This window comes from Rattus norvegicus, chromosome 2 (genome assembly GCF_021556685.1).
Source record: "Rattus norvegicus strain SHRSP/BbbUtx chromosome 2, alternate assembly SHRSP_T2T, whole genome shotgun sequence".
Classification (NCBI taxonomy): Eukaryota; Metazoa; Chordata; class Mammalia; order Rodentia; family Muridae; genus Rattus; species Rattus norvegicus.
Window position 1 is genome coordinate 152,013,943 of NC_141535.1, and position 26,669 is coordinate 152,040,611.

General features: G+C 42.6%; 1 protein-coding gene across 15 annotated transcripts in view; it reads right to left on the minus strand.

Moving 5' to 3' along the window:
- Veph1 (ventricular zone expressed PH domain-containing 1) overlaps positions 1–26,669 on the minus strand; it is a 255,757-nt gene continuing 229,088 nt past the window's right edge. For 9 of the 15 annotated variants that reach the window (XM_087626922.1, XM_087626934.1, XM_087626889.1 and 6 more), the window contains 2 exons: positions 9,839–9,975; positions 2,380–6,013 (listed from right to left, as the gene is read on the minus strand). In XM_087626922.1, the coding sequence (XP_087483048.1) occupies positions 5,777–6,013; positions 9,839–9,975 (374 nt within the window). In that variant the 3' untranslated portion in view covers positions 2,380–5,776. 15 annotated transcript variants of the gene reach the window in all.

The following is a 26,669-nucleotide window of genomic DNA, read 5'->3' on the forward strand; positions in this document are numbered from 1 at the left end:
CTACAAGAATGACTACATTTTATTTTCTTCTTGAAATGGATAGGAAGGAATGACATACCAAGCAGAGTGAGGTAACTGCTAAATCCCTCCAAATAAGTTTAAGTAGCAGTAACACTGATGCCTTGAACACAATGTTATCATTAATACAATGTTTTGCAGTTTCATTTGTAACATTTTGATCTCTTCCTGGTAAATCAGATGGCAAGACTTTCTCACGTTTTTATTAAGGTAAAAGTCTGCAGAACATTTTTATACGAAGCACTGCTTATAGCTGATCTGTTTTTTTTTTAACATGCTATTCTGCCCAATGTAGAGATGAAAGAGGAGTAAGTTGCTAGTTAATAATGTCCTTTCATAAGATAATAATTTGAATCCACATGAGTCCATGCTAAGAGAATTATGGCGTTTTCCTAGTCGCTGTGCTGCAGAAGACAGTTTTTCAGCCCCTTTGTCTTTCAGGAACATCTCTGGGGATAAATGGAGCAATGAATCCTAAGTTACTTCTGTTGTTTTGTTTTTCTCTAAAAACTCAGAGAAGTGGTCATCCTTTTCAGGGTTCTTAAGTCATGGTATTTATTTCTCTGCAGTGCCCTTTAGATTTTGCCCAGATCTCCCCATCTCATTTTGTCTTCCTTCCTCTCACTTTTGTTTATGGCAGCATCACAAATAGGCCTTTGGCTCCTAGGGAAAGAAGGTGGATAGAAGATGAACCAATTACCAGTGTGTTTTGACATGAGCGACCAAAGATTAAATATTAGTATTAGAAATTATAGAGCATTTATGTTTTATTAAATAAAAGTTCTCAAGAACTAAGCAGATAAAGACCTCAGATATACATATTTTCATTTGAAGGCCTTCTGCAAGGAAAAAAAATAATCAAAATGAAGTAAAAATGAAAACAAATTGGATTTCTGTCCACAAGTACAAATTTAATCATGCTTTTTAAGGTTTCAGCATATTTGGAAAAATGGTTTCTTCTTCAATCTTGGGAAGGCCTGGCTGCGGCATGCCCGAGGCGACAGCTGAGGAAGTGACAGAGATTTCCCTGGGTGACAAATGATTTTGATGCTCAGTGGTTCAGAACCCAGGGGAGTTTACTTGCCTTTGAGATTGTGCATCACGGAACGAAACCAGTAGAATCTGGTTCACAGGCACCAAGAGCCAAATTCCAAATTAGAGGCATTTAGTTAACGCAATGACAAAGGCTCTGTCAAAAGTAGTGAAAACAGTCGCCTGCCCTCACAGAGCTGATGGCTCAGGCTATTTTTAGTCTACGAACTTAGTGGGAAAAAAATCATTGTCTATGTTTTAAAAGAAAGTTTTATTTTACTATTTATTTGTGAATGTGCATTTGTGCACATGTATGAGGTGCCCACAGAGGCCAGGAGAGGGAGTTACTGGTGGTTGTAAGGTCATCAGTGTGGGTACTGGGAATTAAACTTCAGTCCTTTGAAAGACCGGGAAGGCTGGGTCTTTTGACCCCAGAACCATTTATCCTGCCTTCTACCATTATTTTATTAAAACCTCTCACTGAGAAAGGCATGAGGGCCTTGTTGGAATTTACTTTAACGACTGTCACCAAGCTGCTTAGCACTTCATGACTATTTGATTAAAGCAGCTAGATATTTTTTTCTGGATCTTAAGAAGGAGCTGGTAGGGGCTGGAGAGACAACTCCTCAGCAGTTTAAAGCACTTGGTGCTCTTTCAGAGGACCGGGGCTCGACTATCATCACTGACATTGTGGCTCGTCTGTAATTTCAATTCCAGGAGATCTCACACCCTTTTCCTGACCTCTGGAGACCATGTAGGCAAAATGCTCACACGTATAAAATAAAATAAGAAATACACCTTTAAAGAAAAAGAAAGAGCTGGTAGATTTAAAAACATCACTCAGATAATAATTTACACCTATAATTATTCTCACCCTCTTTCTGGTCAACTTCATATGAAAGGATGTCCTTCCAGTGCCTACAGTGTGTGTGTGTGTGTGTGTGTGTGTGTGTGTGTGTGTGTGTGTGTGCGCGCGCGCGCGCGCGTGCGAGCGTATGCTTCTGCTTTCAATAAAAATCCGGCTGAGTACTGGGGAAATAAAGAGGTTGTCTTTTTATTTTGGAATCTCCAGGCCAGGTATGGTTCCTGTTGCTTTGCAGGTTCTCAGTAAATTGTTGCTCATACAGATTGCATGCATGTGTGTATATGTGTCTGAGTGTGTGCGTTTTGTGTGTATGGTACATGCATATGAGTATGTGAGTGCTTATGCATGTGGGGGTTAAAGCAGAACATCAGGTTTCTTCCTCTGTGGCTCTCTGCCTTTTTGCCTCAAGACTGGGTCTTAGTTACTTCTCTATTGCTGTGACTGAACACCAGGACCAAGGCAAGTATAGAAGAAAGAGTTTATTGGAGGCTTATGGTATCAGAGGTTAAATATATTTCCATCACAGCAGAGAGCAAGGCAGTAGGCAGGCATGGTCCTGGAGCCACAGTTGAGAGCAGACATCATGAGATGTCACATGGCAGAGGTGGGTTGTCAGGTGGCTAACTTGATGTGCCATGGGCTTTTGAACCCTCACAGCCCATCTACCCCCATCTACCAGTGACACACCTTCTCCAACAAGACCACACCTCTGAATCCTTCCCGAATAGTTCCACCAACTGGCGACTAAGTAGTCAAATATATAAGCCTATGGGGTCCATTCTCATCCAAACCACCATATGGGGTTTCTCACTGAAACAGAAGTTCACCCTATCAGCAGCCAAGGAGCTCTTGGAATCCTACTTGTCTCCAACTCCCAGTGCAGGGTTACAGGCCCCCAAAGCCATGCTGGGCTTTTCATGTATGTGTTGCTGATTTGAGCTCAGGGGTTTATGTTTGTAGGCAAGCTCTCTCACAAATGAGACATTTCCCTGGCCCCTGGTTACAGAACTTGAAAAATTATTCTCTTTTTTTTTTCGGAGCTGGGGACCGAACCCAAGGCCTTACGCTTGCTAGGCAAGCGCTCTACCACTGAGCTAAATCCCCAACCCCGAAAAATTATTCTCTATTACATCTAGCAACCCTGATCTCGTCCTTCCTTGTCTATATTTATTAAACTGCTTTCCTTCCTATGATGACATCACCTAAAAACAAAATAAGAAACCATTCATCTATTCTGCTCTTTCACCTCAACTCCACCATTAAAAAATTAAAATATGACAGTCGATTCCTACAACACATTGAAAGTTAACTTTTACTGCATTGTTCCAATGAAATTGTTCTTACTAGTGACATCAATTGCTTCCTAATTATGAAAGTCAAGCTTTATCTTCAGGATTTCAAATTGCTGACATCCTGAAAATCCTTCTTAATTTAGCTTTTGTAATATCATGTCTCATGGGCTATATCATCTCTGAATACTGATTAGCTAATCTAACCTGCCTTTGTCTAAATATTGTTACCCCAAGAGGTCATTTTCAATTCTCCATTTCTTATATAACTCAGTCAATTCCATATCTTTCACAATTACCTACATATGCGGTGGACCCAAAATTTGACCTCTTGAACTCTATTTCCAGCGTGTAATAATTTCTGTGGCTCATAATATCCTCAAACTTAACATGTTAAAATTGAATTAAGTTTCTTTGCTCAAGTATGACCCCTTTTACATTTCCTATGCGAGTGAGTTAACGGTAGTGTCAATGTGGTGACAACTTTTCCAGGCTTCTATGCTAAAATACATAATAAATCAATTTCACAGAAAAAAGTTATCTTTGATATATTACCAGCGGGGTTTTATATGAATTAATCAGTGCATAACAAATCACCACATGGTTTGCATTTAAAGCAGGATACATTGTTACTGCATAGTTGCTGTGGGGAGGAGTCCATTTTATCCCAGTTCTCTGAGCAGAGAACCTCATGGCTGCCAACAGGATGGTGATGGCCTGGGTCCTGAGAGGTTCACTACTGTTTCAGGGTCACGTGGGTGTAGGTAAAGGTCACTCATTGCCTTGTAGCTATAGCACTGTGGCAGCTTATTCAAGGTCACCAGGACGGTCTGACATATTCCTCTTCTTGTAAATGACTTAGCTGATAATCTGGCTATTTAGGACATATCAGTTTACTAAAGACATCTGAGGACCTTAATTCATCTGTTAATTTTTAAGTTTCTGCTGTAATGTAACACAATTGTAGAAGGGACCGTCCTATCACCTTTGCCATATTATATGTTAGAAGCAAGTTTCAGTTTCCACCCTCCACCACTCAGGGGGCAGAACATTATTACAGGGCATGGGTCACTGGACGTCACCTAAACTGCCTATGGCAGCTTAATTCAAAAATTATATAAGGATAATGGGAAAAACCAATAAATGCTTATAATTTGGGCAATACAACGCTTAACACAGAGAAGAAAACCACAGAATTTTAATTAAAAAAAATCTTCAGGTTTAAGGGAGGTGAGGCATATTTACAAAGAAGAAAAGGTGTCTTTCTATTTTTATTCTCTATGCTTACTGCCTTGGACAGTAGATAGAACCATGTGTCTAAACATTAAAATCCAATTTACACTCTAATAAGAGCCTAAATTTGATTATGTAACTGGAGTAAGAATCATTGTAACATGTGCTGCCATCCTTTGTGTTGAGAAGATGAATGTTTGAGTGTGGCAATTTAAATAATTAAACAATTTTATTGCCTCCATATGCTCGCGTATTTGAACACATGGTCCTGTTGGTGGCGCTGTTTCAGGAAGTTATGGAGCTCTTAGAGGGCGGAGCCTTGGTGGAGGAAGTAGATCCGTGGAGGTGGGGTTTGTGGTTTTACCATACCCTGCCTCCCACCCTCTCTGCTTCTCCTGTGGAAATCAGAATCAGCCAGCGTCCATTGGTAGTGCCAGGCCTTTTCTGCCTGCTGCCCTGTGTTCCCTGCCACAATGAACTCGCTCTCTCTCTGGGACCATAAACCAAAATAAATCCTCTCTCCCTGAAGTTATTTTCGTCAGGGTATTTGTCATAGCAACAGAAAGCTAATTAATATAATAAAGTTAACAGCTTTCTTTTGAGTACCTTAGTTCAACTTTTCCTAACATTTTTTTAAAAATTGTTTTTAATATGGTTTTCCTTCAAGATAGATTTTTCAGGCATCTATTGGTTAAAATTCCATCCATCCACCCACCCATCCACCCATCCACCCATCTACCCATCCATCCACCCATCCATCCATCCATCCATCCATCCATCCATCCACCCACCCACCCATCCACCCATCCACCCATCCATCCATCCATCCATCCATCCATTTATTTATTCATTTCTTCTTCTTTTTTTTTAAACTGGGGTTAAGAATGTGCCATGGTATGCAGAGAACAGAGGATAACGCCAAGAGTTGGCTCTCTTTCCATCAAGTCAGTTATGGGGCTAGAACTCAGATCATGGGGCTTGGCAGCAAGTGCCCTTTACCTACTGAGCCCTCTTGCTGGTCTCATTCATTGTTTTCTTACATTCATAAATCACATAGCTACAGAAGTTCTTTTATTCGTTAACTTTCCATTCCTGACCTATGTGCTCCATTCAATATGATCTCCATGGTTTCTCTTTCCCATGTCTTCAGGCAGAAATCTTGGAGTTAATACAAGATCTGTGAGGGCAAGGGGTTTACTGAGAACCCTGCCATTTTAGGCTCTCCTTAGGGTTAATGGTTTCCCTGGTATTTAGTGAAACCCAATAGTGCCATGGTGGGTTCTTTGTTGACACTAACAATGCCTGTCTTGAGTGGCCATAAGAGCGGGTGTACGAATCCCTACAGATATGTGGTTACTTCTCGGCTCTCCCTCTCCTTTGCCTGGGCCAGCGCCACGTTGATGCACTGCAGCCACTCCTCTGCGTTTTTCTCATCCTTGGCTTTGAAAACATAGGTCTTATTGTCTGTGAAGATTTCAAAAGCCCGAGGGAGAGAGCGGTCCCGACGCTTCTTGGCCACAGCTTTCACGCTCTGTACTTTGCTGAGTTCTATCGGGGAATCATCGGGGTCGTCCTTCTGAAATGAATGGAAAGGAAATCATGAGTTGGCTCCTGCTGCTGCCTATTCCGCTGGCTTTCGGAATTTCCCAAGAGGGCCTGGTCCTTTCACATCCTGTGGCTTGAGACCTTTCTTGTTTTGGGTACTAAGGCCCACAGAGTCATTAGGACAACAGAAGCCCAAAATCTGACTTCTATTATAATATCACAAGTCATCACAAGATAGCTAGTTTACTGAAAGTTATTATAAATGAAATTGGAAAATAAATTTGATTCATGGTTCTTGGATTTTCTGTCACTTTATATTAGCACTATTAATAGAACACAAGACGACAGTGAAATCTTGAATATTCTCACCTCAAATTTTCAGCTAGTTAAGAGCCCTAGTGTTGGGTTTTTCTGTGGGGTAGTTCTGGAAAAGGGAATTGAAAACCTAGTGTCTGAATAGCTTTTGAAATCTCTGCACTAGAAGCATGCACTGTCCATAAACATTACTCAGTGATGTTACATTTGTGTTTTAGGAAAGCAGAGGTTTAGGAACCTCTGTGACAAGAGTCATCAGACTGGGCTGGCGTGAATGGTTTTACTGGAAAATGTACCTGTGGTGGGGCATCTTGCCAACTGTTCTTTTCCATTCCTCCTCTGACAGTCATTTCTCCCTACTTTGCAATAAAAAAGCACTGTTCTCATTTACTGCAAACCTTCTAGAGTGTATGCTCAGCACGGGAAAGCCTCAGGAACATTGAACACCCTATGTCAATACAACTTAGGGACATTAGGGAGGTACTGTCATATCAAGACAACATAACTTTTCTATATCAATTTTATTAATAGATAGAATTTCCTCCCTCCCCTTCTGTGTGTGCATATGTGTGTATGCATATGTAGAAGTCAGAGGTCAACATCAGGTGCCTTCCTCTTAACCCTATCCACATTACTTTTTGAGATGAGTCTCTCACTGGCCCAAGCTCGTCAATTTGGTTAGGACCAACTGATCAGCAAGTCCCTGGGACCCGCCTTTCCAGTAGGGTTAGAGACAAGAGTTGCTGTGTCTGCCTTTTACATGGGTGCTTGGGATTCAAACTCAAGACTTTATGTTTATGAAGGTCATCTTCCTGGTCTAGATTTCCTTTTTAATGTTTAATACTTATTTATTAAAGTGACATTATACTAAAATGCATTCATAAATGATATAACTTAAAAAAAAGAGAAGTCAACCAGAAAAATGAATACTTAGAAGTTGATGATCACAAAAGTTAAAATAATTATGTTTCAATTTATGCACATGGTTTTCTTATATTGAAAAATGAGAGGGAGGACTAGAATGATGGTCCAGTGGTTAAGAGCATGGGCTGCTCTTGCTGAGGACCCGAGTTCAGTTCCCAGCACTGATACTGGGATGTATATAGTTGTCTGTAACTCAGTTCCTTTTGGCTTCCTACTCATACACAGACACTTATAACCAAAAACAAAATAAATCTTAAAAATAACATGGCAATTAAGACACATTGCTAGGGAGAGGTAGTAAGAAATCTGAGTTCAAGGGAAACACAAGCAATGGAAATATCTCCACTAAAGACATATGTATTTTTAAAAAGACACACGATACTGAATTAATGTGTTATTTGTATTTATTTATTTTATTCTAGTAATTATATCTAAAGAAAAAATTTTTTAAAAATTTAAATTTAAATTAAAGGGGAAATATTTTTAAAAAGATGCAAAATACTGAATGTGTTAATTGTATTTTATTTTATTCTAGTAATTATATCTAAAGAAAAAATTTTTTAAAAATTTAAATTTAAATTAAAGGGGAAATAGACTTCTTTAATTTTGAAATGTCAAATTTATTGTGCAACATAAATCACAACTGTACACACTCACGATAAATGTATTAACCTTTAAGATGTTACAAGGTATTACATAGATTTTTTTTTCCAAAAAATTCTTCTAGGGTTTACGCAGGACAAAATTTGAGGACATCTCTGCTATACACTCTATTAGCCTAATTTGGTTTATATTAAGCATTTGTTGATAATACATTGTTTGAGGTCAGTCCATAGCACAGAAATTGATACACTGTAACTGATGGAGAAAAGAGAGTTCCTGTAGTAACCTAAAGAAGATCAATTAAGACAGGGACAGAGAGAGAAGGAGAGGGGGAGGGGGAGAGAGAAGGGGAGGGGGGAGAGGGTGAGGGGGAGAGGGAGAGCGTACTGCTGCTTAGCTGGCTTATGGAAATCAAGACCATAAGAATGTGAATTTGTATTACAGTCTGGGTTTGCCTTTCAGGCCAAATTTTCACAGGTCTCTTTAAAAGACAGCTATCAAGGATGTGGCTAGATTTCAGCAGGGTTTTTAGCCCTGATGGATTAGTGTGTCTTTGTGATCAGAGGTATTTTGTTATACATTGTTTTTCACTATTGAGATACACGTTCTGTCAGATTTCTACGCTGACAAACTGTTATTCCCTAAAACTTAGTTAAAAGTTTAAAATTCGGGCGAGAAGACTATAGACCATCATTTGAGTGTTTGGAAATAGTTTCATAGACTAGTTTGTGTTTGTACTAAGGGTCTGAGATATAGTGCATCTTTATATCTATTCCTGAGTTCTTGAGTAAATGTAGGAAATTCAGATGGCCATTTCAAACACTTAAAACTGCTTCAACATGGACTGATGCCAAAAAATATTTCTTTAAAATCCAATAACTCTTTAAATTGAACATGCCATCACCCTTTCACTTTGAAAGGTGTTTAACCAGAGAAAAGCCACCTCTGTATGGCATAGGCTGAGAAAGATACATACACAACTTCAAAGCATCACAAAATACATCTTTAAACGCAAAAATCATTTTGAGGGAGGTCTTATTCAGGAAATACTTTCTCAGAATTCATCATAATTCAGCTGTACTATACTTTATTCTCACTGAGAAAAGTATTTCAATAACATCTCTAGTGAGAAATCTAAAAACACGAGAATTGTTTAATGCTTAACCCATTTAATTTATTGACAAGGCAATGGTTCAGTTTATACGATGGTTAAACTCAACTTGCCTGGGTGAATGGGTCCCCAGATAGCCATTAGAACATGGTTTCTCAGTGTGACTGTATGGTGCCAGAAGAGACCAACATTTGAGTCAATGGTAATAAAGATCCACCCCCACCACCGTGGGTGGCATCAATCCATCCAGGCAGCATAGGACAAAACCACAGAGGAAGGACAATCTGTGTTACACTGAAGCTCTTTTCAGAATAAAGGATAATGGCATGTTCCAGGTCAACAGGCAGAACTCTGAGTCTAAGGTCAGCCAGGGCTACATGATGAGAACGTCTTCTCAATAATATCACCGCCATCACCACCTCCACCACCACACGCTGGTGCTTGGTGTGTGGCACGCCCTGGAGCACTCTGGAGGCAGAGGCAAGATGATCACTATAAGTTCAAGGCCAGGCAATGGTATACAATAAGGCCCTGTCTTAACACCTTCCCCCACAGTGTCAGCATCTTAGGGAACAGAGGCAGAGACACGGCTTTACTCTTACCCTCGGCTACTTGGGGAGTTTTCCTAATCTCCTAGAGACTCCAACTTAGGCCAAAGTGGAATGAATTCCTGGCTTTCACAGAATAAAGAATGACAAGACTAGCCAGCCTGATGCAGCATTGTGTTGAGTAGATTTTAAGATAGACTTAAGCACGAGGCACTCATAAAGTAAGATATTTGAAAGCATAGGTATGAGCTTCTGAGACTCCCAACTGTATTTTTACAACTGTGTTCTTTAGGATGTAGTGGGGTTTGAAGGAAAGAAAAACAATTCAAATGTTAAAATGTGTCAGAGAACTCACAGATTTCCCCTTTTGAAACAGAAGTTGGTTTCCAGCCAGTGTAAAATAACGTGTTTTCCACCTCTTGATGAACTTCCACCTCACTTGTTTCTCCTTAAGCTTTCCTTCAATGAGAGGCTGGCCATCTTGATTTATAACTATGGAGGGAAACAGAATGATCAAGCACTCATTTTCTATTATTGACTTAGCACACGATCAAAAGTCATAACTGTAAAACGAACCAGATCCCGGAGAGCACATCTGAAACATGGCCAGAGAGGGTCTGGAGAGACCACTTGGTGTTTCCTGCTTTTGCAGAGGACCCGGGCTGGGATCCCAGCACCCACACTGCAGCTCACGACCACCTGTAACTCTAGTTCCAGGAGTTCAGTGTTCTCTTCTGTCATCTGACAGCATCTTGCATGTGTTACACATAAACCCACCCAGGCACATACGAATACTCATGCACACATAATAAATAATTAAAACATTTGAAAGAGAAAAGTGCCAACAATTGTCCACTTGTTCACACCTTCCTGCTTTATGCTAAAAAGATCATTTCAGGCGTGGTGGTGAGAAAGGGTCAAAAGCCTGCAGTGACTTGCTTCTTTCTTTTAGATTTTATTTTAAATTGTGTGTGTGTGTGTGTGTGTGTGTGTGTGTGTGTGTGTGTGTGTGTGTGCTAACAAACAGAAGGGCCCAAGTGACCAAGTGAGGATGCCTTAGTCTTACTTGGGAGGGAGAAGAAAGCAATTCCTAGAGGTGGGGAGAAAGGAAGAGACCTGGGAGGGAAGGGTAACAAGGAGGGGAAGAGGAAATCATGATCAGGTATTGGGAGGGGGGAGGACTGAAGCCCTGAGGGTCAGCAGAAAGAATCAAAACAGACAACCTGGGAAGGTAGGAGGTGGAACCCTCTAGAATGTACCAGAGACCTGGGAGGTGAGAGACTCTTAGGATTCAAAGGGAGGGACCTTAGATGAAATGCCCTACAGTGGGGAGAGGGAACTTGTAGAGTCCACCTCCAGTAGAAAGACTCCATTAAGTGGAGGGATGGGGTTGCCATCCCCAGTCAAAAACTCTGACCCAGAATTGTTCTTGTCTGAAAGAACTACAGGGACAAAAATGTAGAAGAGCCTGAGAAAAAGGGGTTCCAGTGGCCGGCCCAAATTGGGATCCAGCTCAAGGGGCAGCTCCAAGGCCTGACATGATTACTGATACTATGGTGTACCTACAAACAGGGGTCTATCATGACTGCCCAGCAAGCAGCTGAAAGAGTCAGATGCAGATATTTATACCCAACCAATGGACAGAAGCTTCTGACCCCTGTGGTTGAATTATGGAAAATGTAGAAGAAACTGAGGAGGAGGTCGACCCTATAGGAAGACCAACAGCCTCAACTAACCTAGTTCCCAGGATCTCTCAGACACTGAGCCACCAACCCGGCAGTATATACCTGCTGATATGGGGCCCTCAACACATACACAGCAGAGGACTGCCTGGTCGGGACTCAGTCAGAGAAGATGCACCTAACCCTTGAGAGACTTGGGGCCCCAGGAATGAGGAAGTCTGGTGGTGTGGGGGCATTATCTTGGAGACAGGGGAAGGGGAAGGGGCAGGGGAAGGGGGAGGGGAAGAAGGTGTGGGATGTGGAATAGTTGGAGGGTGAACCAGGGGACCAGGAGAGGGATAAAGTCTGTACTGTAAAAAAAAAAAAAATTAAAGAAAAAAAATTGTGTGTTTGTGTTTGTGTGTGTGTGTGTGTATATGTGTGTGTGTGTGTGTGTGTGTGTGTGTGTGTGTGTGTGTGCTCATGTGAACGCCCGTGAAGATGAGTGCAATGTCCATGGGGGTTGGAGGAGGGAATTGAAAGCCCGTGATGTAGGGAATGCGTCCTCTGAAGAGCGTGGGTATCCCTTCCTACTGAGCCAATTCTTCAGCTCCTCTCATTGAGACTCCTCCTCCTCCTCCTCCTCCTCCTCCTCCTCCTCCTCCTCTCATTGAGACTCCTCCTCCTCCTCTCATTGAGACTCCTCCTCCTCCCCTCCTCCTCCTCCTCCTCTCATTGAGACTCCTCCTCCTCCTCTCATTGAGACTCCTCCTCCTCCCCTCCTCCTCCTCCTCCTCTCATTGAGACTCCTCCTCCTCCTCCTCTCATTGAGACTCCTCCTCCTCCTCCTCTCATTGAGACTCCTCCTCCTCCTCCTCTCATTGAGACTCCTCCTCCTCCTCTCATTGAGACTCCTCCTCCTCCTCCTCTCATTGAGACTCCTCCTCCTCCTCCTCCTCCTCTTCCTCCTCCTCCTTTAGAATGAAGTTATATTAACAGAGTCTGGTTAGCGGTATTTAAATTCTGACATCCAGCCTTCTGTGCCTTGGGACCACTTTGTTTATAGTATTTAGTTCCTTAGATTAAACTGGAATGACCGCATTTGAAATTTCAGCATGAAATATTTAATAATGCCATAAGCTCATTTTCTCTTGTTACTTCAGCCCGTATCTAGGATATAAAACAAACTTTCATGCTTTGTGTCACACGAACTACTTACAACTAACGGTTAAGCAGGTATATTTAAGCAGGTTTCCCGTCAGCAAAACTCGCCTCAGCGGTCTGAAGGACATTTCCCCCAGGCCCTTACACTGAACTGATGTTTTATTTTCTGTCCTACACAGAGCCTTGCTGTCTCCTTCCCACCATCCTCAGTACTTCAGTTTGCATTCCTGTTGTGATTAGCACTCTGACTGAAAGCAGTTTGGGGAGGAAAGGGTTTATTGCTTCTTATAGGTTATAGAACATCGTCAAAGAAAGCCAGAGCAGGGGCTCCAGCCAGACCTTGAGGCAGAAACTACGGAGGACCACTGATTGCCAGCTACCTTTCTTCTATAGCCCGGGGCCACCCTCCTAGGGGTTACCTGGTCCACCGTGGGTGGGGCCTCCCAAATCAATTCAGAAGAAAGAAAATATCCCACAAGTATGTCCATGGGCCAATCTAATGAAAGTAACTTCTCAGTTGAGGCCCTCTTTTCTCATGGGTGTCATGGTCACACCTAGCCAGCACTGGACATTTCTTATTTCAATTTAAAATATTCATCTTGAGAAACTTTGCGTCCATCTGTCTGTCCTCGGGGCTCACGATGCTTGCTTTATGTCTGCCATTGTCACCAGTGTATGGTTATTGGTGCCTCCTCTGGAGGGCCTTGATCTCCCATTTACCTGAGAGCTTTGTGGGGAGTGTCTTTGCTGCGTTTCCTTCTAAAACACCTCACTACCTGGCAAGTAGTAAAGGAATCTATAAATGTATTAAATGAGTAGACTAATTAGACACCAGAGTAGAACACCGAATTAATAATCACACATTAGTAATCACACATTGCCACAGAATTGGAAGGTTCGTTAGAGGTTGAAAAGTTGAACTGAAGAGTTTATTTCTCTTACTATGTAAGATTTATTGTTAGATTTCTTTGAGAGCGTCTTAAGTTTTAGCAGGAGGTGCAGTGGAAAACACCATTGTGAGTAGGACCCTATTTAGTGATATTCAAGTGTACCCAATTTTCATAGCACGTTATAAACAATAAAATTTATTTTTTCCATTGCTGCAGAATTTAAGTCAAGGCCATGATTGGACAGTGAAACATTAAGGCAGGGACAAAGCTTTTGTAAGGTGGGAGAGAAGGAGAAGAGGAGAAGGATCGAGATGGAAATGGAGAAGAGGACCCAGACCCCAGTGGTCTTGAATTGCCAAGGTAGCTGGGATGGGTTTCTGTAGGCAAATTTAGCTTAGCTGCGTGGGCGGGTATATCCTTATCAATTGGTTGTGAGTTTATTCTGTGGATGTATTGTGGATTGAGAATTTAACATATAAATCTGATTGTTGGTTTACAGTTTGTTGAATCTTGATTTTACCAGGTAGTTGGGAGTTTATACTTTAACTACTAGGAGGTGGCTGCTGGGAATGTGGGCAGAGTCCGTGGCAGGGAGCTGTGATAGGACAGCCACTGCTGGACTTTTAGAACCATGATTTTACCAGGTAGCTGGAACCAGAAAGTTCACGGCTTGCAGAGAGGCATTGAGAGACCCTAAACTGAGATAAATTAGAGATAGTTCCAATGGCCTGTTAGAGCTGGAAATAGCGACCGCCAGGGTATGTGCGGGAACTGGTTCTGCTGTCTTTTATTTTTACTGCCACAAGTATCTACTTGGCTTTATGAACACAATCTATCTTTGCTATTTTGACAAAACATGTCCTACATAAGACAATCAAATATGCGGTTTTCATGAACAAAGTTCTACGAAGGCTAGTTTGATATTCATTTCCCTTTTGGTGTAAAGATTATCCAATTGAATGTTCTAACAAAAAGAAATAACGGTTAAAAATAAAAATTATACATCACATATATTAGGTAGTGGTAAGAACTGTGATGAATTTAGAATAAGGAGTTTGTAGTTGGTGTGCATATACTTATCTAGATTGGAGAGTTAGTGTAATGCTCTTTATAAATTTGAATTCTTCATAAACACAGCGGTTGCTTCTTTTGTGCTGTTCCACACCCGGCAGTGGAAACACCTAGACACTGAGTGACCCAGTTCCCAGGGTAGGAAGAGAAGATCCAAAAGGAAAAAGAGGCTACATCGAGACCATCAAACCCCCAACCCCCGAAATCAAAGTGATTTAATGCAAAGTCTTTAATAACAGTGTGCTTTTCTTTTCTGACAGAAGATTCTGTATTAGCAACACTGCCTTTAGAGATGAATGAGGTATGACACCCACAAAACTCGAGAGAGGGACGACCTAGAGCTATGGGTCTATCAGGAACCAAGAGTTAATTCAGAAATCCTATGCTCCACCAAGGTCTCATTGTAGCCTCATGAAAATTACCTCAGAGAGAAAGTTCATGGAAAGGATTTTAGGAAGGAAGTAGCAGAACCTTAAAAAAAGCAGAATGACCGGCCCGCAGCAGCTCTCTGCTCCCAAACCCCGTGGGAGAGAGACCTCACCGCCTGGTCAGGTGGGCACTCCTGAGGCTGCAGAGCGGAGGAGACCACCAACACTGCCCACCCCTGCCCACATCCCTGGCCCAAGAGGCAACTGTATAAGGCCTCTGGGTTCCCGTAGGGGAGGGCCCAGGAGCGGCAGGACCCCTTCGCCTGAGACACCGCCGGAACCTGAAGGAAACAGACCTGAAGGAAACAGACCGGATAAACAGTTCTCTGCACCCAAATCCCGTGGGAGGGAGAGCTGAACCTTCAGAGAGGCGGGCGCGCCTGGAAGGCCAGAGGAGACTGCACTCTGCGCACGTCCAGATGCCAGAGGAAAACACCAAACGCCATCTGGAACCCTGGTGCACGGAGGCTCCCGGAAAGAGCGGCGCAGATCTTCCCGGTTGCTGCCGCCGCGGAGAGGACTTAGGCAGTACCTCACGAGCAAACTTGAGCCTTGGAACCACAGGTAGGACCAACTTTTCCCCTGCAAGAAAACTGCCTGGTGAACTCAGGACACACAGCGGCAAAATTCCTCTAGGACCGGGCACTTCCTGTGTTTACCGGAAGTCCCACACCAGAGGATCCCGGCCCACAGCAGCTCTCTGCTCCCAAACCCCGTGGGAGAGAGACCTCACCGCCTGGTCAAGTGGGCACTCCTGAGGCTGCAGAGCGGAGGAGACCGCCAACACTGCCCACTCCTGCCCACATCCCTGGCCCAAGAGGCAACTGTATAAGGCCTCTGGGCTCCCGTAGGGGAGGGCCCAGGAGCGGCGGGACCCCTGCGCCTGAGACACCGCCAGAACCTGAAGGAAACAGACCAGATAGACAGTTCTCTGCACCCAAGTCTCGTGGGAGGGAGAGATAAACCTTCAGAGAGGCAGACACGCCTGGGGGACCAGAAGAGACTGCACTCTGCGCACATCCAGACACCAGAGGAAAACACCGAACGCAGTCTGGAGCCCTGGTGCACGGAGGCTCCCGGAGAGAGCAGCGCAGATCTTCCCGGTTGCTGCCACCGCGGAGAGGACTTGTGCAGTGCCCCACGAGCAAACTTGGGCCTTGGGACCACAGGTAGGACCAACTTTTCCCCTGCAAGAAACCTGCCTGGTGAACTCAAGACACAGGCCCACAGGAACAGCTGAAGACCTGTAGAGAGGAAAAACTACACGCCCGAAAGCAGAACACTCTGTCCCCATAACTGGCTGAAAGAAAACAGGAAAACAGGTCTACAGCACTCCTGACACACAGGCTTATAGGACAGTCTAGCCACTGTCAGAAATAGCAGAACAAAGTAACACTAGAGATAATCTGATGGCGAGAGGCAAGCGCAGGAACCCAAGCAACAGAAACCAAGACTACATGGCATCATCGGAGCCCAATTCTCCCACCAAAATAAACATGGAATATCCAAACACACCAGAAAAGCAAGATCTAGTTTCAAAATTGTATTTGATCATGATGCTGGAGGACTTCAAGAAAGATGTGGAGAACTCCCTTAGAGAACAAGTAGAAGCCTACAGAGAGGAATCGCAAAAATGCCTGAAAGAATTCCAGGAAAACATAAATAAACAAGTAGAAACCCATAGAGAGGAGACACAAAAATCCCTGAAAGAATTCCAGGAAAACACAATCAAACAGTTGAAGGAATTAAAAATGGAAATAGAAGCAATCAAGAAAGAACACATGGAAACAACCCTGGACATAGAAAATCAAAAGAAAAGACAAGGAGCTGTAGATACAAGCTTCACCAACAGAATACAAGAGATGGAAGAGAGAATCTCGGGAGCAGAAGATTCCATAGAAATCATTGACTCAACTGTCTATTAGGTAAATTTTTTTTTTTTTGGTTCTTTTTTTCGGAGCTGGGGACTGAACCCAGGGCCTTGTGCTTCCTAGGTAAGCGCTCTACCACTGAGCTAAATCCCCAGCCATAGAAATCATTGACTCAACTGTCAAAGATAATGTAAAGCAGAATAAGCTACTGGTCCAAAACATACAGGAAATCCAGGACTCAATGAGAAGATCAAACCTAAGGATAATAGGTATAGAAGAGAGTGAAGACTCCCAGCTCAAAGGACCAGTAAATATCTTCAACAAAATCATAGAAGAAAACTTCCCTAACCTAAAAAAAGAGATACCCATAGGCATACAAGAAGCCTACAGAACTCCAAATAGATTGGACCAGAAAAGAAACACCTCCCGTCACATAATAGTCAAAACACCAAACGCACAAAATAAAGAAAGAATATTAAAAGCAGTAAGGGAAAAAGGTCAAGTAACATATAAAGGCAGACCTATCAGAATCACACCAGACTTTTCGCCAGAAACTATGAAGGTGAGAAGATCCTGGACAGATGTCATACAGACCCTAAGAGAACACAAATGCCAGCCCAGGTTACTGTATCCTGCAAAACTCTCAATTAACATAGATGGAGAAACCAAGATATTCCATGACAAAACCAAATTTACACAATATCTTTCTACAAATCCAGCACTACAAAGGATAATAAAGGGTAAAGCCCAACATAAGGAGGCAAGCTATACCCTAGAAGAAGCAAGAAACTAATCGTCTTGGCAACAAAACAAAGAGAAGAAAAGCACACAAACATAACCTCACATCCAAATATGAATATAACAGGAAGCAATAATCACTATTCCTTAATATCTCTCAACATCAATGGCCTCAACTCCCCAATAAAAAGACATAGATTAACTAACTGGATACGCAATGAGGACCCTGCATTCTGCTGCCTACAGGAAACACACCTCAGAGACAAAGACAGACACTACCTCAGAGTGAAAGGCTGGAAAACAACTTTCCAAGCAAATGGTCAGAAGAAGCAAGCTGGAGTAGCCATTCTAATATCAAATAAAATCAATTTTCAATTAAAAGTCATCAAAAAAGATAAGGAAGGACACTTCATATTCATCAAAGGAAAAATCCACCAAGATGAACTCTCAATCCTCATCTTCGGTTGGTTTATATACATGTGTGCAATTTCTAGGCTTGAAAGTAAAATGATGCTATCTGGTGCTGGATAGAGGAGCCTTATTTTCTATTATGGCAGCTTGCTATTTTTTAACATGGTGATTTGGTTGAACACAATAAAGTACAGTAGTAACTGAAAAAAAAAAAACAATCCTGAGATTTCACCTGACACCAGTCAGAATGTCTAAGATCAAAAACTCAGGTGACAACAAATGCTGGCGAGGATGTGGAGAAAGAGGAACACTCCTCCATTGTTGGTGGGATTGCAGACTGGTACAACCATTCTGGAAATCAGTCTGGAGGTTCCTCAGAAAATTGGACATTGAACTACCTGAGGATCCAGCTATACCTCTCTTGGGCGTATACCCACAAGATGCCCCAACATATAAAAAAGACACGTGCTCCACTATGTTCATAGCAGCCTTATTTATAATAGCCAGAAGCTGGAAAGAACCCAGATGCCCTTCAACAGAGGAATGGATACAGAAAATGTGGTACATCTACACAATGGAATATTACTCAGCTCTCAAAAACAATGACTTTATGAAATTCGTAGGCAAATGGTTGGAACTGGAAAATATCATCCTGAGTGAGGTAACCCAATCACAGAAGAACACACTTGGTATGCACTCATTGATGAGTGGGTATTAGCCCAAATGCTTGAATTACCCTAGATGTCTAGAACAAATGAAACTCAAGACGGATGATCAAAATGTGAATGCTTCACTCCTTCTTTAAAAGGGGAACAAGAATACCTTGCCAGGGAATAGAGAGGCAAAGATTAAAACAGACACAGAAGGAACACCCATTCAGAGCCTGCCCCACATGTGGCCTATACATATACACCCACCCAATTAGAAAAGATGGATGAAGCAAAGAAGTGCAGACCGACAGGAGCCGGATGTAGATTGCTCCTGAGAGACACAGCCAGAATACAGCAAATACAGAGGCGAATGCCAGCAGCAAACTACTGAACTGAGAACAGGACCCCCGTTGAAGGAATCAGAGAAAGAACTGGAAGAGCTTGAAGAGGCTCGAGACCCCATATGTACAACAATGCCAAGCAACCAGAGCTTCCAGGGACTAAGCCACTACCTAAAGACTATACATGGACTGACCCTGGACTCTGACCTCATAGGTAGCAATGAATATCCTAGTAAGAGCACCAGTGGAAGGGGAAGCCCTGGGTCCTGCTAAGACTGAACCCCCAGTGAACTAGATTGTTAGGGGGAGGGTGGCAATGGCGGGAGGATGGGGAGGGTAACACCCATAAGGAAAGGGAGGGGGGAGGGTTATGTTTGCCCGGAAACTGGGAAAGGGAATAACACCCGAAATGTATATAAGAAATACTGAAGTTAATAAAAAAAAAAAGAAGAAAAAAAAAAGAAGAAAAAAAAAAAAAAAGGAAACAGACTGAGCAAGCCACGGACAGAAGCAAGAAAACAGCACCCTTCTGTGGCCTCTTCTTCAGGTTCCTGCCTTGAATTCCAACCCTGGCTTCCATCAGCGATGGGCTTTGACTGGGATGTGTAAACCAAACCAAACTTTCCCCCCAAGTTGCTTTTGGTCAGAACGTTTTATCATAACAATAGAAAGCAGACTATGATTATATTATATACTTTAAAATTTTCTGCACACAACAATCCTATACAACTAACGCAAGCGAATGCTTGTCTTACTTTACACATGGGAAAACACACAGAATGGAGACAGGGCTTGTTCATAGCCACACACATAGGAAAGCAAAGAATCACAATTCCACGCAAATCTGACTAATTCTGAAGTCTGTGTGTCCCTCAGGACTGCCCTGCCTTTTCCCATGTGATTCATGATGACTCTTTTCTCCTGGACATTGTCTGAGGGGAGAAGGACAGATAGGAAGTCATCTATGAGAAGACTCCATGCTGCTTTTGTGAGATTTGGTTACTGGTACAGTTTGACTATGACATACTTCCCAAGGTCCACATGCTAGAGACTTGGTCTTGGTTCATGATGCTTCTGGGAGGTGGCAGAAACTTAAGAGGTGGGGCTTACAGGAATAATGTTAAGCATTGAGAGTGTCCCCTTGAAGGGGACAGTGGGACCCTGGTCTCTCTGCATGTCTTGAGCAGCTTCTTCCGGCACAGCTTCCACTGAGCTGTATTGCCTTACCACAGGCCCAAAGGCAATGGGGTCAAATAAGCATGAACTGAAACTTCTTAAAGTGTAAATGAAATAAACCTTTCCCCCTCAAAACTTTGTCATCTCAGGCATTCTGTCATACTACCGCAAAGCTGACTAACACAGTTCCATACTCTATTGCTCTGGTTGCTTCCTGTTTCTTTGACAGAATCACTGCTTGGGAGTACCAGGAAGGTGAGGAGAGTGTCCGGAGTCTAGAACCAGCGTCGGTAGCAGCTAACTTCGGCTAGCTGGTCAGAGGCATGGTAGGAGAGACAAGCCGCTTCAACACTATCCCAGAATTCCAAGGAGGCCTTGTGAAGGAAGACGGAAAGCCAGCTGCACACCCAGATTTGTTGTAATGTGGGAGCAGCAGGGTCTGCACCTCTGTTTCCTCATCTATAAGGCAGAAGAGACTGAATAACACCATGGTTTCCTAATGTGAAGCCCTGAGGATTCACAAGGCACAAACTAAATGCCGCTCACAGGTGGCCTGAAGTAGCCTTTCGACCGCATACAATGTTATTACAGAATAAAAAATGTCATTCTAGTCAATTCTCCTGATCAATGCAAAAAGAAAAAAAAAGCAGAATGATAGAAACCAAATTTAGACACCAAAATCAGTGTCAGAGAATTTAGTCAAAGCCAAGTAATCAAGAAAAAGAAGAAGAGAAAGAGAGGGAGGGGAGAGAGAACAAGAGGGTGGGGGATTGAATATTTTTCCAGATGCTAACTCATGTTTTGCAGACATTTCTGTTTACAATTGTACATAGCTTGTGTATTATGGGACACATATCATTTTAATAAGTTTTTAACCCACAGAATTTCCTTTTAAACAAGTATAATATTTATACTTGTCTTTAAATATTGTGTCTTTAAAGCCAAAATGTTAAATTACTTTTTCTAAAGATTGTCAAATTCTATTGAAAACTAAGATATCAAATAGGATGAATAGTGTTTGCAAAATGCAGAGGATATTCAGAACTTTCCCACTTTCTAATTAACACATTACATTACCCAAAGCAACATAATTTGGGCAGGGCACTCCCTACCAATCTGGATCCTTTTTTTTTCTTTAATTATCAACAGGCTGAAATGACATAGTATGTTGAAATTTTTAATGTAATTAAAATCCCAAGAATTATCATGTTTACCAACTAAAACATTTTTTACAGAATTCGAATTCAGATACTTATATGTTATCACTACCCCCTTTTGTTCTCCAAGGTGGAAAATAAAATAATAAGAGATAAACCCTGAAGGTTCTCTTTACGCACATGAGGTTGTGAGTAAGAGTGAAACAAATAACAGCCATCAGTAGCAGATGAGAAGCTCTCCAGCTGGAGGAATGAATGAAGCAACAGAGTGTCCATCTGTCCATCAACCGTCCATCCAGCTCCTACGAGCTTCTGAGCACAGAGAAGGTATGAGGCACGGTCGGTTTGAGGGGTTGTAGAACCTGTCTTCCAGGGAGCTTAAGTTACGGTATAGGATCCTTAAATCCTTAGAAACCTGCACTGCTCAACCGAGGTTGGTGAGTCAGAGAAGGGTAGCCACGTGGTTCCAGCACCCAGGAGGAAATCCTGCTGTTAGCTGTTAGCTGAGAAGAGATGACAGGAGAATTGGGACTTGCTAAAGAAGTGGGGAAGAATTCTCCAGAAAGTGCAGACGTGTGTGTGTGTGTGTGTGTGTGTGTCTGTCTGTCTGTCTGTCTGTGTGTGTACGTGTGTGCGCGTGTGTGTGTGTCTGTCTCTTTCTCTGTGTCTGTCTGTCTGTCTGTCTCTCTCTCTCTCTGTGTGTGTAAACCACACAAAGACCCTAAAGAGGTTGCAGACTCAGTGACTCTGAAGCAAGTTCCAAAGCATTTGCTTGGGAAAAAAGTCCTGGCCTGAAGGCTGAGGAAGTAAAGCCTGTTCAAGACTTTGCCCCACTGCAAGGAGCCTAGGGCTGAGGAGGTAGCAGCAAGCACTGCGGGAAGCCTGGCAGGCCCCGGTGAGATCTGCTGTATGTCCTGCAGGCCCCGGTGAGATCTGCTGTGTGTGCTGCAGGGCCCCAGCAGCAGGAGACAGATTACATACCCAGGAAGCTGTTCATGAAGCACGGTTGACACAGGTGTGGGCAAGGCAAGAACTCTGAGGCCAGTGGCCATGCAGGCAGAACAGCCCCCTGTGAGAAAGTCAGTCTAACAGGGAAGGAGTGCACTTTTTGAATAACTGACTGACTTATTCACAATGATTGCCACCAGTGACTTGGCTGCTTTAGAAGGATCTCCCATGATATCTGTGGTTGCTCTTCTTTCTTTCCACCTCAACCTTGACTTTGTAATATTTTGGAAAGAATGGGTAGACAGTGATGTCTGCATAGCTGCCGATCTTCAGGCACACTGACTTCCACTCAGGCTCAGGCGCTTCTTGTTTTGTGTACTTTCCTGATTTTGAAATACTTCGCCGCACATAGACATACCTCACTGTATATAGACAGCCATACCTCAGTGTTATAGACAGCCATACCTTACTACATATAGACAGCCATACCTCACTGAATATAGACAGCCATACCTTATTGTCTATAAAGAACCATATCTCACTGTATATAAACAACACCTATTTGAGACCATCATGAATTCCATTTGTGATATTTGAATTTTATATATTTTTTTCTGATAGTTATAGGCAAATGGCTTTAAAAGAAGGCATATTTTGTAATATAAAATACCTTGCAGTGACTCTAACCAAACAAGTGAATGATCTATATGACAAGAACTTCAAGTCTGTGAAGAAAGAAATTGAAGAGGACCTCAGAAGATGGAGAGATCTTCCATGCACATGGATTAGCAGGATTAATATAGTAAAAATGGCCATCTTGCCGAAAGCAATCTACAGATTCGATGCAATCCCCATCAAAATTCCAACTCAATTCTTCATAGAGTTAGAAAGAGTAATTTGCAAATTCATTTGGGAAAGCAAAAAATCCAGGGTAGTGAAAACTATCCTTAACAATAAAAGAACATCTGGGGGAATCACCATCCCTGAACTCAAGCAGTATTACAGAGCAATAGTGATAAAGACCACATGGTATTGGTACAGACACAGGCAGGTAGATCAGTGGAATAGAATTGAAGACCCAGAAATGAATCCACACACCTATGGTCGCTTGATCTTTGACAAAGGAGCTAAAACCATCCTTTGGAAAAAGATAGCATTTTCAACAAATGGTGTTGGTTCAACTGGAGGTCAGCATGTAGAAGAATGCAAATCGACCCATTCTTATCTCCCTGTACAAAGCTTAAGTCCAAGCAAATCAAAGACCTCTACATCAGAAACACTGAATCTAATAGAAGAAAAAGAGGTGAAGAATCATAGGCACAGGGGAAATTTTCCTGAACAGAACACCAATGGCTTATGTTCTAAGATCAAGAATAAACAAACAGGGCCTCATAAAATTGCAAAGCTTCTGTAAGGCAAAGGACACTGTCAACAGGACAAAAACAACAGATTGGGAAAAGGTCTTTAACAATCCTACATCTGGTAGAGGACTGTACTGGCTAGTTTTGAGTGTCAACTTGACACCAGCTGGAGTTATCACAGAGAAAGGAGCATCACTTGAGGAAATGCCTCCATGAGATTCAGCTGTGAGGCATTTTCTCAATTAGTGATCAAGGGGGGAGGATCCAGCCCATTGTGGGTGGTGCCGTCCCTGGGCTGGTGGTCCTGGGTTCTATAAGAGAGCAAGCTGGGCAAGGCAGGGGACGCAAACCAGTAAGCAACATCCCTCCATGGCCTCTGCATCCTTCCTGACCTGCTTGAGTTCCAGTCCTGACTTCCTTTGGTGATGAACAGCAATGTGGAAGTGTAAGCTGAATAAACCCTTTCCTCCCCAACCTGCTTCTTGGTCATGATGTTTGTGCAGGATTAAAAATCCTGACTAAGACAAGGACTAACATCTAATATATACAAAGAACTCAAGAAGTTATACTCCAGAGAATCAAATAATCCTATTAAAAAATAGGGTACAGAGCTCAACAAAAAATTCTCAACTGAGGAATACTGAATGGCTAAGAAGCACCTAAAGAAATATTTAATATCCTTAGTCATCAGGGAAATGCATATCAAAACAACCCTGAGATTTCACCTCTCACCAGTGAGAATGGCTAAGATCAAAAACTCAGGTGACAGCAGATGCTGGCGAGGATGTGGAGAAAGAGGAACACTCCTCCATTGTTGGTGGGATTGCAGACTGGTACAACCATTCTGGAAATCAGTCTGGAGGTTCCTCAGAAAAATGGACATAGTACAACCTGAGGACCCAGCTATACCTCTCCCGGGCATATAACCCAAAAGATGCTCCAACATACAACAAAGACACGTGCTCCACTATGTTCATTGCAGCCTTATTTATAATAGTCAGAAGCTGGAAAGAACCAAGATGTCCTTAAACAGAGGAATGGACACAGAAAATGTGGTACATTTGCACAATGGAACACTACTCAGCTATCAAAAACAATGACTACATGAAATTCATAGGCAAATGGATGGAACTAGAAAATATCTTGATTGAGGCAACCCAGTCACAAAAGAACACACATGGAACTGACTGATAAGTGGATATTAGCCCAAAAGCTTGGAATACCTAAGAAAAAATTCACAGATCATATGAAGCTCAAGAAGAAGGAAGGCCAAAATGTGGATGCTTCATTCCTCTTGGAAAGGAAAACAAAATACTCCCAGGAGGAAATACAGGGACAAAAGTGGAGAAGGGACTGAAGCAAAGGTCATCAGAGACTGCCCTAGCTGTGGATCCATCCCATATGCAACCACCAAACCTAGTCACTATTGGGGAGGCCAAGAAATGCATGCTGACAGGAGCCTGATATGGGTGTCTCCTGAGAGGCTCTGCCAGAGCCCTACTGATACAGATGAGGATGGTTGCAGCCAACCATTGGACTAAACAAGGGGACCCCAATGGGGAAGTTAGAGAAAAGACAGAAGGAGCGGAAGGGGTTTGCAACAATATCAACCAACCAGACACCACCAGAGCTCCCAGGGACTAAACCACCAACCAATGAGTACACATGGAGGGACCCATGACTCCAACCACATATATAGTAAAGGATGGCATTGTCCAGTATCAATGGGAGGAAAAGCCCTTGGTCCTGTGAAGGCTTGTTTTCCCAAATGTAAGATAATGCTAGGGCATTGAGGTTGGAGTGGGTGGGCGGGAGTGGAACTTTAGGAGCTGAGAAAAGGTATACAGTTGCCCTCAAAATAATTGCTGTTGGGAGCTGTGGCTTCTCTGCAGTCTATAGGGAATGTCTTTGTATATATTGAGCATCTCAAAGCTCTTTTTGGTAGTGTGTGTGTGCCAGTCCTAACAAAGCCAGAGTGATTACAGACAATGTGATCACAGAGGGACGGCTCTTAAGAGCCACAGAGACTGAGTGCGCCTTTTGAAATCCCCCAGGATCTTCACAAATTCCATGTCTCTTATGTGCTTTCGAGTATATACTTCCTTACTGGGCTGAATTAATAAATACATACAAACACAAAATGGCCAACACTGTTTCTGTAATACGCCATGGTGACCACAGCAGGAACACGAGATAGTCGTCTTGCCAGGGTGCTGTCACACAACCAAATGGTCTCATTGCTCATTAGTTTCATATTCTCCAAAGTATAGGTCATTTTCTAGATTTCTTTGACAAGCCGCTCAGTATCAACCTTCCAGGCTGTCAGAATTACTTTCTAACACCTTTAGACTGTGTTCTGGGGCCACCTCCTTCAGAATCAGCTGCTAGTTTGTGAAAATGCACTTTCCAGAGCACCCCCCCCAAATCCAGTGTATCTGACTTTTGAGGGGTGGTGAGGGACTGTGGAATTTTAATGAGGCCCCCAGACTATGGAGAGCAACAATCTATGTGCTGTGTCTCTCAAGAGCTCCTGGGAGGTTTTGAGTTTTGTCATGATGGATAAGAGTAATTGGTCAAATAACAAACAAAAAAGTAAAGTCAAAAATAGCAGTAGAAAAATGGTTATGACTTTTCTACAGAATAAAAGACTAGGAGAACAGCACGATCATATACATGCTGTTGGATTTATTCATTAAAATTACTAAGTGCTTAGAATCTATATCTGTGGAATTTGGTTTACATTATTAATGAAACAAAACTTATTTTTTGTGTTTGTGTATGTGTATAACATGTGTATGTATGGGTATATATGTGTGTATATAGGTCAGAGGACAACCTTGGGTTTCATTTCACAAGGTGTCTCTGGCTCATTGGTCTACAGCTTTGCCTAGTAGGCTAGACCAGCTGGTCAGTGAGCCTCCAGCCTGCGTGTTTCTTTCTCTGTCACTCATCTGGCATAGCTGAGGTAATCTATACATGCCACTTGGTCTAGCTTTCTCTGTTCATTCTGGGGATCTGAACTCAGATCTTCACACTGCAAGGCAAGTGCTTTACATTCTGAGCTGTCTCTCCAGTCTGGTGAACAAACAAACAAACAAAAAATCTAAGGGCATTTTCTAAGCAGACAGCCCTTTTAGCAATTCTGAGTGGGATGTGTTCTCTTATGAGAGACTCAGAACGGAAAAGGGACCAATAGGAAAAGATCAGGAGTAGAAAGAAATGGAGATAAATGCTCAATCTTTGGTTTAAACTTTTAGCAGGAGTTTCATACGCATTTCCCATGTAGGTCCCACTTGGCTTCATTAATGCGCTCTTATGA